The 14,637-nt window shown below is 35.8% G+C and overlaps 1 protein-coding gene across 1 annotated transcript; it reads left to right on the forward strand.

The window, feature by feature from the left end:
- The first annotated feature begins 29 nt into the window (after window positions 1–29).
- On the forward strand, window positions 30–14,068 carry LOC135207550 (protein O-linked-mannose beta-1,2-N-acetylglucosaminyltransferase 1-like). Its single transcript, XM_064239381.1, has 10 exons — window positions 30–162; window positions 3,420–3,636; window positions 5,753–5,880; window positions 8,050–8,120; window positions 9,756–9,891; window positions 10,609–10,733; window positions 11,440–11,641; window positions 12,215–12,405; window positions 13,009–13,189; window positions 13,955–14,068. Exons 1-10 carry the CDS (start codon window positions 58–60, stop codon window positions 14,066–14,068), a joined length of 1,470 nt encoding a protein of 489 aa, XP_064095451.1. The 5' UTR covers window positions 30–57.
- The last annotated feature ends 569 nt before the right edge of the window (window positions 14,069–14,637 follow it).

Consider the following 14,637-nt stretch of genomic DNA (forward strand, 5'->3'; position numbering starts at 1 on the left):
TGGGGGGGGGGTAGGGGATCCATGTTTTGGTCCTACACCAGGGCAAGCGGAGCCGTCATGGCCCAGAGGGTCTTCGACACCTATTCCCCCCACGAGGACGAAGCCATGACCCTCTTCCTCAACATGGTGTCCCCCGGAAGAATCCTCGTGTTAGCCATTAAGGTAAGCGCTCCGTAGGATATGTCCTGGCAGGACAGGCGCGCCCTCGCTCCCAAGGTCGCCTGAATAATGAAGGGGTTGGGGGTTTTAATTGCTGTTTTGGGAGTCTTCCGTTCTTTTCCTTCAGAAGTTTCGCTTTTCTATGAGGTGATGAGTTATGCTGATCTGGGCAGCTTTTAGAGCATAGCTAAGTGAAATCACTGTTGATGAGACCGTTTCTGTCCAAAGTCAGTATATTATTATTATTATTATTATTATTATTATTATTATATTATTATATTATTATATTATTATTATTATTATTATTATTGATTATTAGCATATAAACCCCAATTCATATAAGACGAGATTACTGGGGGTTTTGTCTTATTATTATTATTATTATTATTATTATTATTATTATTATTATTATTATTATTATTATTAGGGAAAAACTCTCTATCACGAGAGTATATATAATGTTCTAAAGGGTCCACAATAATACAAAAGTGTAAAAAGTCCGTGTAAAATTTGAAGACTTTACAGAAAGCTTTCGAACCCTTCCCTGGGTTCATCTTCAGTCCAAAAGATGAACTCGGGGAAGGGTTCGAAAGCTTTCTGTAAAGTCTTCTAAATTATACACGGAATTTTTACTCTGTATTATTGTGGACCCTTTAGAACATTATTATTATTATTATTATTCATATAAATCCCAGTTTACATAAGACAAGCCCACATGGCCTTTTTCTTATTATATTATTAATTATTATTATTATTATTATTATTATTATTATTATTATTATTATTATTATTATTATAATTCAGAAGATAAACCCTAATTCTTTGAGCTGTCGTTGGTATATGAAAGTTAGATTCAGGAAAAAAGGCGCGTAGATGACTTAAAATTCGCGCATCTTACAAAGATAATGAAATGTAAAAGATATTATTATTATTTGTCTTTTCTGAGAACATTTTACTTAATGAAATGTAATTACTGTAATATCGAGTTATGAATTATGTTCCAAATACGGAAGTAATTTATTGGGAAAATATTTATCACGTCAAAGATAATATTGCCTTTTCTGAGAACAGTTTTACTTAATTTAATGCAATGTGATTACTGTAATATCGAGCCTATGAAGTATGCTGCAAATACCGATGTTATTTTTGGGAAAAATATTTATTACGTACAAGATATATATACATATCTTTTCTGAGAATAGTTACACTTAATTTAATGCAATGTAATTAATGTAATATCGAGTTATTAAGTATGTTGTAAATGCCGAGGTAATTTTGGGGGGAAATATTTATCACGTAAAAGGTATTGTCTGCTTTTTATGAGAACAGTTTTACTTAATGGAATGTAATTACTCTAATAACGAGTTATGAATTATGTAGCAGATTTCGAGGTAATTTCGGAGGGAAAATATTTATCACGTAAACGACAATATTATATGTTTTTTCTGAGAATAGTTTTTCTCTGAAGAGGAAAGTCCATTGTTCATAAATATAAAGACCGCGGACAATAAAAATCCTGGAATCACATTGACGCTCGAAAAAAAAGCCTTATTCTCCGGATTTTGGAGAATAAGCAGTGAGTTCCAGGAGGTGAATCCTTTATCAACCTTTTTCTTCAAGCAGGGAAAAGTCCTAAGGCCAGACGTAATTAACGCCCTCCTGTTGGTAACTTCAGCACCAAGTCCTTCCTCTACGCGCCCCCGAGCTCTCTCTCTCTCTCTCTCTCTCTCTCTCTCTCTCTCTCTCTCTCTCTCTTCCCGAAGGAGCCTTAGGCCTAGACTTGACACGCTTCAAGTTGCGAAGAGAAGATGTAATATCACCTGATCGATCTTAGCCATAAGACTTTGCGTGTTATATTCATTATGCTTCTATGTAAACTTAGGCATATCTTCCTTGGACCAATATTGATTAATCTGAAGTAAGGTCCGTCTTTCTTAGATTAAAATTAACCTGAAATCAGGCGTGTCTTCGTTAAGTTAATTTTTATTAATATTGCACAGTGTCTTGAGAGATCTCGGTAATAAGTTGTACGCAGAAGCTGCGGTTTTGAAGTTGGGGATATTAATTAGTCCATAGTTATCTTCGTTCGTAAGATGCTAATGAGGTCTTAACAGCTAATAATTATGTCTTGTTAATTTCAAAAGGGATATTGTGACCGTGTAATGCTTTATTAAATTTTCAAACGGATATCGTGATTGACTTACAAAATCAATATTGAGCGACAGATTAGGATGTTGGCTCTGCAACGGAAATATAAATACCCTTCTAATAAAAACACGATAATTATTTTTTAAAAGATACGTTTCATAATTATGCATTCTTTCATTACAGTAAGCTGTATTTGTTCTGTTACATAAATAACAAAAGAGATTTTTAATTGATTGATAATGATATGTCATACTTTCTCTTTAAGTTTGTCGCATCTTTATCAGAATTCGAAGAAATTGAAATGAGTTACGGAATGCATGTGACCTGTTACAAATTATTTACTTTTCCTTGATACAAGCGTCAAAATACCTGACACTTTCTGCCACTTTATGCAGCGGAAAATGATGTATTTCACAAAATACCAGATGAAATTCAATGATGCCCTTCTGCCAGAGAAAGTTACAATTGAATTTCGATTGTGGTTTAATACTTGTCAAAAAAAAAAAGTTTTGTAATTTCAGTGGGTAATTACCTGAATATTTCAGAAAACGACTCGTCATTTTTGACAGCTTTATGTATTGTATTTTTTTAACAATAAATTTGTTATTGTGCGTTTTTCCAAAACGAATGTATTCAGTCTTGAATCCAAGGAATACCAGTGGTTTTGCGAACAAAGTAAAATATTATATATATAAATATATATAATATCTATATATATATTATAATATATATATGTGTGTGTGTGTATGTATATATATATATATATATATATATATATATATCATATATATATATATGTGTGTGTGTATATATATATATATATATATATATATATATATATATATATATATTATATTTTTATTATATATATATATGATATATATATATATCTATATATTATATATCTATATCTATATATTTTATTTATCTAATATATATATCTATATATATATATATATATATATATATATATATATAGTGTGTGTGTGTATGTATGTATATATCTGTGTAATGTATTTACTATTTTGTATATAAACAAAATGAATAATCTACAATCTAAGAAATTTAACCACCTAGACATCCATTAATATCAATCATATCTGTCACACCAGGACGAGGGCACCTTCCAGATGAAAGGCAGCGGGCGTGAGGCCATAAGACGTCTGGGCAGCAGCCACGCCTACGAGTTAGGGTGGAGGGACATGTGGGCGTTCGTGAGCGTGAAAGGGGGGCGTGTCTACGGGGAACAGCTGTCTCACAGCCCTGATTTCAATACCTGGGGCACACCTGTGATGCTCAGGACAGAGGTCCCCCTCGTTACTCTGGAAGGTAGGTCCTGGGTGAAGTTCTGGAGAGAGAGAGAGAGAGAGAGAGAGAGAGAGAGAGAGAATCATCTTGGAGAGAGTGAGTTAAAGAATCATCTTGGAGAGAGAGAGAGAGAGAGAGAGAGAGAGAGAGAGAGAGAGAGAGAGAGAGAGAGAATCGTCTGAGAGAGAGAGAGAGAGAGAGAGAGAGAGAGAGAGAGAGAGAGAGAGAGAATCGTTTGAGAGAGACTGAGAGAGAGAGAAAGACAGAGAAAGAGAATGAGAGAATTTTCTTTGACAGACACACAGAGAGAGAGAGAGAGAGAGAGAGAGAGAGAGAGAGAGAGAGAGAGAGAGAGAGAGACTGACCTTACACCTTACAGACCTTACATCTTGTTCGGGTTGCCCCAGGTCCCTCAGTGTGAGGCACCTCTAATGTCTACCAGAGAGTTGCTAGTACATCTTCCGGTATATTTTGCATCTTCCAATCTTGGATGGTCTGGGATGCAGTTTAGATATTTGTCGAGCTTATTCTTAAACACATCTACGCTCACTCCTGATATATTCCTCAGATGAGCTGGCAACGCATTGAATAGACGCTGCATTATCGATGCTGGTGCGTAGTGGATTAATGTCCTGTGTGCTTTCCTTATTTTTCCTGGTATAGTTTTGGGCACTATTAATCTACCTCTGCTTGCTCTTTCTGATATTTTTAGTTCCATGATATTTTCTGCTATTCCTTCTATCTGTTTCCATGCCTGAATTATCATGTAGCGTTCTCTTCTCCTTTCTAGACTATATAAATTTAAGAATTGTAGTCTTTCCCAGTAGTCAAGGTCTTTAACTCTTCTATTCTAGCTGTAAAGGACCTTTGTACACTCTCTATTTGTGCAATATCCTTTTGATAGTGTGGGTACCATATCATATTGCAATATTCAAGTGGACTACGAACATATGTTTTATAAAGCATAATCATGTGTTCAGCTTTTCTTGTTTTGAAGTGCCGTAACAACATTCCCATTTTTGCTTTACATTTTGCCAACAGAGTTGCTATTTGATCATTGCATAACATGTTCCTATTCATCATCACACCAAGGTCTTTAACTGCTTCCTTATTTGTGATTGTCTCATTATTAGGTCCCTTATATGCATATAGCTTTCTTTCTCTGTCTCCATAATTTATTGATTCAAATTTATCAGAGTTAAATACCATCCTATTTACCTCTGCCCAATCATATACTTTGTTAAGGTCTCTTTGTAGAGCGTTCCTATCTTCATCACAAGTAATTTCTCTACTTATTCTTGTGTCATCTGCGAAACTACTCACTACCGAATCCTTCACATTATTGTCTATGTCCTTCAATCATAATAACAAACAGTATTGCAGCTAACACCGTACCTTGCGGCACACCGGATATTACCTTGACTTCATCCGATTTCTCGTCGTTTGCAATAACTATCTGTTTTCTGTTGTGTAAAAATTCTTTTAACCATCTTCCTACTTTATCCACGATATTGTGTTTTCTCATTTTCTTCGCTAATAATATTATGGTCTACTTTATCAAAAGCTTTGCAAAAGTCTAAATAAACCACATCTGTTTCATTTCCGCTTTTCATATTTTTGAATATGTTCTCACGGTGGACTAACAGTTGGGTTGTGTACTTTTCCGGGTACGAAACCATGTTGTCCTTTATTAAACAATTAATTATTTTTTATTAAATGTTTCATAATATTTTTCTTTCATTACCCTTTCATACACTTTCATAATATGTGATGTTAGACTCACAGGCCTATAATTACTTGCCTCTAGTCTTGATCCACTTTTGAAAGTAGGGGTAATATATGCTAATTTGTGCTCATCATAAATCTTGCCTGTATCTACACTTTGTCTTAATAATATTGCAAGTGGCTTTGCGATAGAATGTTGAAGAGATAAGGAGAGAAAACGTATGACTTTACATAATCTTCTTTGAGAGAGAGAGAGAGAGAGAGAGAGAGAGAGAGAGAGAGAGAGAGAGAGAGAGAGAGAGAGAGATTAAAACGTATTAAGAGGAACATTAGATGTCTTCGAAAATACAAAAAGTCAGACAGAATTATATACCAAGCACAAATTATGTCTGCCTAACACTTGCCATTTCAGAGAGCGAATGTGACTGGCCAGACACGGAGGAACACAGAAGGAGGAGGGATTTCTGCAGCCATATCGAAGGCTACGGCTCTGTCTGTTCGTGTACCGAACCGGCACCGTTGGATTTCACGACGGAGCCAGTGAGTATATGATGATGAAAATAATAATAATAACAGTAATAATAATAATCATGCTTAGGCCTGGTCTACATATGGATACTTTATATAGACTGGCGCGCATGCATCACTCAGACAGATAATTTGTACGAAAGCGTGTTTATAGATGCAACCTATAAGTTCTGATTAATTTTTTTGTGTTGGCACATGTACTACGCATGCGCGGTCAGCCGTTTATGAGCACGCACGAAAACACCTTTTGGCATCATGTCGCCATCTACTTATATATATTCATTCTCGGCGTATCGTCGAAGCAATTTCGCTTTGAGTCTGAGCGATTATTATTATTATTATTAGTATTATTACGATTATTATTTATATCAAATCAGCAAGTCTATTTCTCCCCTTTATCTCTTCCCTCTACCAATTCCATTTATTCCCTTCATCCCATCGCACATAAATGGACAGAGACTCTCCAACCCTTCGTGTCTCGTCTCCCACATCCCTTCATAATTCATTCTCCGATGGCCGCCACGTCCAACAGCAATTCCTTGATTTCTTTCCCTTCTCGTGAGATATGGCGAGGTAATTTCCTCCCCCTGCGTACCTCCCCATTACGGACGGGATGGAGAATCTGGTTATGGTCGTTTATGATAAAATGGCGCGATGTTATTAGCGCTTATTTATTGTTTTTGTTCGTTGGATTGGGAGTCTGTTTACTCCCGACTTCGGTTGGCCCTGAGTTTGCTATGTTTAGCGGTTGTGGGATCGAAGCTTAGAGCACTGTTTTGTGAGAAGGATGTGAATGTCATTATGTGTATATTATACTATATATATATATTATATATATAGATATATATATATATAGATATAATTATATATTATATCTATATAATTATATATATATATATATATATTGTAACGGTCCTTTTCTCCCGTTACTAAAAAATTAAATAATCTTTCTTACCAAACTCTGTTCACAACAAGAAAACTAAGTCCACAATCAGTGGGAATAGCTCTCAAATATTATCAAAGTGCAAAAATTAATTCATGGGGGAAAACGAAACACCACAAAAATACTTAAATTTAATACAAAACATCTAGACAGAAGTTACTCCTGAACCTCGGAATACATATATTATTGAAAACCAATAATCACCCTGAATTATTTATGAAACAACACACTTACCCAATTAAGATAGGAAAAAGCAAAGATACATCCACAAAGAGAAGGGGGTTCAGACAGGAGAAGGCATACGGAAGCAAGAATAAAACCTATCAAATCAAACTAAACCCTAACGGTGGTTTCCCGCCTCTTAAATACTGGAGGCTGTGGCCGTGATCTCCTTAATTATATATAGGTATTCCTGTCCTCCGTAACACTGGAGTTATAGCCGTGATCTTTACAATTACTTATATGCCTCTGACGTCCAGAGACAAAAGTGAAGTGACAAAGTGATATTCCACAGGATTCACACATCAGCGATCCTACGTCCTCGAGGATGATCCTCCAAAAAACCCGGGACGTCCAAATCAAACCAGAGCCAAGGGCATCACAAAGATCGCCGTGAACATTCCAAAAATATTAATCACTTATACCTTGGCTAAGTGAGAGCCCCTCGACATTTACTGAGCCGAAGGTGAGGCAGGATGAAAGCGTAAATCCTTCAAGAATAATCATAAATCCAAGTAGGCGATACGTAGCAAATCCAAGTCACCAGGAGTAATAAGGCTCAGAGATCAACTGACTCCTTCAGTCCAAACAATCTCCGACACAGCCGCGGTGACAGCACCCTCGCTCACAAATATATGGAAAGACAGAATGGTCATTAGTGGCAATTACCAAACAAGACAAACACCGGGGAGGAGGAAAACAAACTAAATGGATAACAATAAAATTCATATACATAAAAACAGAATAATAAAATAGCTAAGAATAAAATATCACAACAATAAAGTGACAATATAAATTATATATATATATAGTATATATATATATATATATATATATATATATATATATATATATATATATATATATATATACTGATATTCACCATCCCTCTTAGGTCACTTTCAAATCAAAAGGGGAAAACCACTTTCGAGTCGGTAAGAGTCACTGATATACTCAACATAATTTGCATACTTCGAAATCATAAATATGCTTTGTTAACCTTCTTATTTTTCTTTCAGCTCCTCAACAACCAAGTTCACGACGTCCCCGTAGCCATAATTGCAAGCAACCGTCCACATTATCTATATAGGTAAGCAGGAAGTTCATTTCGTAAACTGGTACAAAGCAAGATTTTGAATCTCAAAGCCACGCACACTTTGCGCATGCGTGGTGCACCAAGTGTATTTCCAGGTCTTGGTATCTTCTTGTTCATTCAAATAATTTTATTGCATCCGTCTGTCAGAGAATGTTATGTGTTACGATGTGAAGGATGTTATAGGATATACTTTATACTAATGACTATTAGTGTGTAAAATTTTGTTGGTTAGGACATACTTTGTACTACAAACTATTAGTGTGTAATACTTTGTTGCTTAAGGCATACTTAGTACTACAAACTATTAGTGTGTAATACTTTGTTGATCAACTTGTGTACAGGATCATTTACCGTAACAGTAATTTGCTTATCTTTTAGATTTACTCAGAAGCAGACGTTTATTCACTGGTATTCCTTTTTAAATCGTATAATAAGTTAATATAAAAATAAAATATTTCTTCTTGTACTCACGTCATTTAAGCTTTAAATCGGAAGGACAGAAATTGTTCTTATCGCCTTCTGTATATTCTACTTTTCCTTGCTTAAGTATTAAATATCTTAACCTAATAGCATTGATTTTAACAAAGTTTTTATTTATTATAAGATCCACAATAATATGTCCGTGGTAGAATGTGAGACTTTATAAACTATATTATCGTGGACCGTATACAAGGTGACGACCTTTTCCGACACAGAGTTTTACGCAAAGATTTTATCCAAGCTAAATGTCAAAATAGTACTAATAAGGTTTTAACATGAGAGAGAGAGAGAGAGAACCGTTTCCGATACAGAGTTCTACATAAAGATTTTACTATCGTAGCTGAATGTCAGAATATAGATATAGATATATATATATATATATATATATATATATTATATATATATTCTGACATTCAGCTACGATAGTAAAATCTTTATGTAGAACTCTGTATCGGAAACGGTTCTCTCTCTCTCTCTCTCATGTTAAAACCTTATTACTACTATTTTGACATTTAGCTTGGATAAAATCTTTGCGTAAAACTCTGTGTCGGAAAAGGTCGTCACCTGTATACGGTCCACGATAATATGTTTATAAAGTCCTCACATTCTACCACGGACATATTATTGTGGATCTTATAATAAATAAAAACTTTGTTAAAATCAATGCTATTAGGTTAAGATATTTAATACTTAAGCAAGGAAAAGTAGAATATACAGAAGGCGATAAGAACAATTTCTGTCCTTCCGATTTAAAGCTTAAATGACGTGAGTACAAGAAGAAATATATATATATATATATATATATATATATATATATATATATATATATATATATATATAGAGGAAAGAAGAGAGAGAGAGAGAGAGAGAGAGAGAGAGAGAGAGAGAGAGCAAGCTTAGCTTAATGTCAAAATATTAGTACTAATAATGTTCTAACAGAGAGAGAGAGAGAGAGAGAGAGAGAGAGAGAGCAGCAATGCCGATCCCAAGAAGAAAGCCAAATCACGCAGCCCTTCCCAAATGGCGACGCAGCAAGCCTCGTCATAAGACGAACTCCAGACGACTCCCATTTCTTTTTCCTCCTCCTGAGACTCATTTTCGAGTCCTTTTGATCTCTTGTTTACGTTTCCCTCCGCCCTCCCCCGACAGGTCTCTGCGCTCTCTGTTGGCCGCCTCCGGGGTCAACCCCGAAATGATTACGGTGTTCATCGACGGGTACTACGAGGAACCGCTGGCTGTCGCCAAACTTTTCGGGCTGCGGGGTATCCAGCATACCCCCCTGGGGGTAAGTTACTGCCTGTACCGTATTTATTCTACACATACAGAGTAGTTAGTTAATGTGTCTATAGATATGTATGAGAGTCTGAATATATCATTTACATACATATATATCGAGTATTAGTTCATGTGTATATTAAGTATGGTGAGATGATCAGTTTCGTGTGTGGATATTAGTATGGTGATATTATCAGTTCATGTGTGTCAATATTAAAAATGGTTAGATTATCAGTTCATGTATGTGTATATTAGTCTGGTGAGATAACCAGTTTATGTATGTGGATATTAGTATGGTGAGATAATCAGTTCATGTGTGTATACATTAGGGTGGTGAGATAATCGGGTCATGTGTGTATATTAGTGTGGTGAGATAAACAGTTCATGTGTGTGTATATTAGTATGGTGAGATCATCAGTCATGTGTATGGATATTAGTAAGGTGAGATAATCAGTCTATGTGTCTGTGGATATTAGTATGGTGAGATCATCAGTTTCATGGTGTGGATATTAGTATCGAGTATTAGGTAATGTGTTCGATATATTTAGGTGTTGATATATAACTGGTCTGGTGATGAACCTTTATTTTTCTAAATCACCTACCGTATGCGCCTTCACCACCCCCCCCCCTCTCCCCCAACCCCCAACTGGCTCATGTCACATTCCAGTCGAAAGTCTGTTTCTCGTCTCATTCCAGTTGAGGAAACTTGTTTCTCTTCTCATTCCAGTCAAGGAACGCGAGGATAGCTCAGCATTACAAAGCATCCCTGACAGCTACCTTCAATATATTCCCGTCATCTCGCTACGCCATCATTCTGGAGGAAGATTTAGACGTATCTCCCGATTTCTTCAGGTTTGTGTTTCCTTCTGCATACATTCGTGTGTTCTTACATTTACATGTGATTTGGTGATATCAAGAGTAGTTCATTATCTTTAAAAAAAAAAAACTCAGTTCATCTGAAATTTACGTGTGGTTTGGGCGTACGAATGATTCTGTAGGTTAAAAAATTTTGCAATTTTTAAGTACCTGAGCAACTTGCTGACTATTGCTGTTTTGGTGAATAATTATCTAGAAATTCTTGTCATTATCAAAAGTGAACTTTACCCTCATGAATTATAGCTTGATGCAGCTGAATTTTGCACATAAAAATTTTCCTTGTAACTGTTACCGTCATCAGTTGAGAAGTTATACATTATCGTTAACCTTTTTGGAAATAAAACTTTTATGTTCTTTGTTTGTTGTTTCTACTGGAGCTAGGTGTTACTGTGCTATTATTGGTAACTTAGAAGGAACTAAAGTAACTCGAAAAGTGATGTGATAGGATTGAAGAGATAGCCGTCCCAGTGTTGATTATAGTACTATAAAGCTGTTGAACGAGTCTGCACAATTGTTCCACCGTTGATCCAAAAATAACAGGATGAATTTACCCGTTAAAGTTAAACTAACAATAGGATAAGAAGCACCATAAGTAACACCAACTCTAGCACAAGCACCAGCAGCAATAGTTTCAGTAATAACATCAGTAATAAAGAGATACTCTGCCTCTCCTCACTCACAGCTACTTCAGCCAGACCCTGAGACTGATAGAGGAGGATCCAACCGTCTATTGTGTCAGTGCCTGGAACGACCAGGGCTACGAGCACACGAGCGGAGACCCGGCCTTGCTCTACAGGGTGGAGACTATGCCAGGCCTGGGCTGGATACTGAAGAGATCCCTCTACAAGGAGGAGCTTGAACCCAAGTGGCCGACTCCTGAAAAGGTTGTTGACGAAGTGTACAGGCTGTCCATAAGTCCCAGAACCATAACAAGTATTTATTGCTCGCAATGGTACTGGGACTTTATGGACACTTTGTACTTTAGCAAGTTTTATCAAGCTAATGTGATTTCGCTGTAGTTAAAGTTTGATTGACAAGTTGTGTTCCTTATCAGAAGGTTACGGAAAATGCAATGGTTTGCAAGCTTAATCACTTGCTTCTATTTTGTATCTTGAACGTTTTGGCTGTGTAATCACGATTTGGTTCAAAATTGCCAGAATAATTCGTAATATAAATGAAGTTCAAGTTAAGGTGGTGCTTATGGAGGAAATTCATTTAAAATCCTACCAAGGTTCGTTTTGATGCTTCATCGAAAGAATTCCATTTTTAAAATGATAGTAAAAAATAATTTAAACGAAAAGAAAATCTCTGATCGCATCATAACCAAAAAAAAAAAAAAAAGTTAAAAATTATATCAGATGTGAACTTTACTCAATAAAAATGCAACTCCATGACAGATGGTAGACTATGGAATCACCATCCAACAGAAATGTAAAATTTCACCTCATCCGTCACAGATGTGGGACTGGGACATGTGGATGAGGCTGGATGACATCCGGAGAGGGAGGGAGTGCATAGTACCCGACGTCTCCAGAACGTACCACTTCGGGTCATCAGGACTCAATATGAATTCGTACTTCCAGGACACCTACTTCAAGAAGCATTCCTTCAACACTTTAGCCTACGTGGAGCTTAGGGATCTAGACAGGTAAGCTCTTGGGTGGTGTGATATTTTGGACCGAAATTAGATTGAAAAATCTCTCATCACATAGATTCAAATGAAACGGCTATTAACTTCTCGATATAATGTGGTTCGGATTCCACAATTAACTGTAGGTCCCGTTGCTAGGTAACCAATTGGTTCCTGGCCACGTAAAAATATCTTAATCCTTCGGGCCAGCCCTAGGAGAGCTGTTAATCAGCTCAGTGGTCTGGTAAAACTAAGATATACTTAACTTTTTAACTAGTGTTGATTAGTGATATTATTATTCTGATGAGTGGTGGTCCATATATCTACTACTTATCTATCTATCGTTCTAATACCCTGGATGATGGTTCGAATCCTGCTGTCGGACATAAGAATTATTTCATATTCGTGCTCTTGGATCTAAGGCCTTTTAGTGACGAGCTTGTCCAAAATAAGTGTGAAGAATTCGAGAAGCTAAGAGGGCACTGTGGTTATTGAAATTACATAGGAATCTAATAAAAAGGGACTAGTAGATTCTATATACATACATAGTACATACACGCACATATATATATAATAGAGAGATACAAGTGTGTATACAAACATAATTTTTTTTTCTTGTAGCCTCAAAAAAGACGCCTACGAAGACCTACTGCAAGACATGCTTCGCAGAGGGACTGTTATGGACCACACGCGCAGCCCCTGCCAAGAGGGGTTTTTCCCAGAGACGAGTGGGCAGACCTTCCTGCTCTTCATTCAAATGGAGCACCATAAGGACTATTCTACCTGGTTGCAAGTCGCTAAGGTAATCATAAATATTTATTAATAAATAGTAAATAAGAAGTTACAATAAAGTGGAAATAATGAAGTTGCTTTTCATTGTACTTTCGGTTGACGCTCATGATACGTAATGATATGATAAATAATAATTAATACCAAATAGGATATAAATTAGTTTTTATTGTATTTCAGACTGACATTTTCTTTAGCTGTGAAAAAGGCCTTTGTATTTCATTCTCTCCAATAAAATGTTTCTCTTTCAATTCTCTAGCCATTCAAGAGTAAAATTTTGTTTTAGTGAATAATAATAATAATAATAATAATAATAATAATAATAATAATAATAATAATAATATGCTGGAAACAGACCTTCTCTCAAACATGTTTTACTAAATATATACTTTATACAGAATTCTCTCAAGCAAGTCATAAGAAGAATTGAGAGAATTCTGTATAAAGTAAACTCTGTAAATTCTGCCATTAATAATAATATAATAATAATAATAATAATAATAATAATAATAATAATAATAATAATAATAATAATAATAATAAAAAAATATTTCAGCTCAAGGCCATATACACGGAATATACAAAGTACAGACAATAACATACACAATCTAGATACATGAGATAAATAAAAATAAAATAGAAAAATATCATTTATGTATTACGTAAATCGGTAATAGTCTCATCGACACTGCCGTAAAATATTAGTTATGAAATGCTATAAGGACCTTTTGACTCTAATTCAAAATAACCATGATTCTAATTCAAATTTCATTTACAGTGCTTCCGTATCTGGGACCTGGATGGGAGAGGGTACCATAATGGAATGTGGAGGCTCTACATACGCTCCAATAATCTCTTGGTGATTGGGGTCCCTTTTTCCCCTTACGCGTAAGTAGTGGTCGTGCCCTTTGGTGTGTGTGCCTTACCTAGCTGTCCAGCTTCTTAACCGAACGTTGCGAGTGATTTCACTTCTCGTTGGGGGGGGGGAGGATGGATTCTGGTAGTCACTAAATGGTCTCCTTAGTTTGCATGTTAAATAATAAATAATAAGAATAATTTTTTTTTTTTTTACGGGGTGGTTTTTTATAGTGTTGGGTTCCGGGTTGCATCCTGCCTCCTTAGGAGTCCATCACTTTTCTCACTGTGTGTGTACTGTTTCTAGGAGCACACTCTTCTGCATGAGTCCTGGAGCTGCTAGTTTTTCCAGGTTCCTTTTCATTGCTATTATTATTATTATTTCATTTTCACTCCTCGAAATCATCTAAAAAAAATTATTGGCGACAGACGAACCAGACTAACTCGCATAGTTCAGTATTTCGTAATGAAGTTTGATTAATTTCCATCTCTTTTCTGTTTTATTTTGATTAAACATCCTCCTTCAGCCAATGAAACCCTCCCGTACATTGTAAGCGCATGAAGACTTAAAAAACTGCTGATAGAAAATAAATGTATGCTAGCTAA

Source organism: Macrobrachium nipponense, chromosome 32 (assembly GCF_015104395.2).
Source record: "Macrobrachium nipponense isolate FS-2020 chromosome 32, ASM1510439v2, whole genome shotgun sequence".
Classification (NCBI taxonomy): domain Eukaryota; kingdom Metazoa; phylum Arthropoda; class Malacostraca; order Decapoda; family Palaemonidae; genus Macrobrachium; species Macrobrachium nipponense.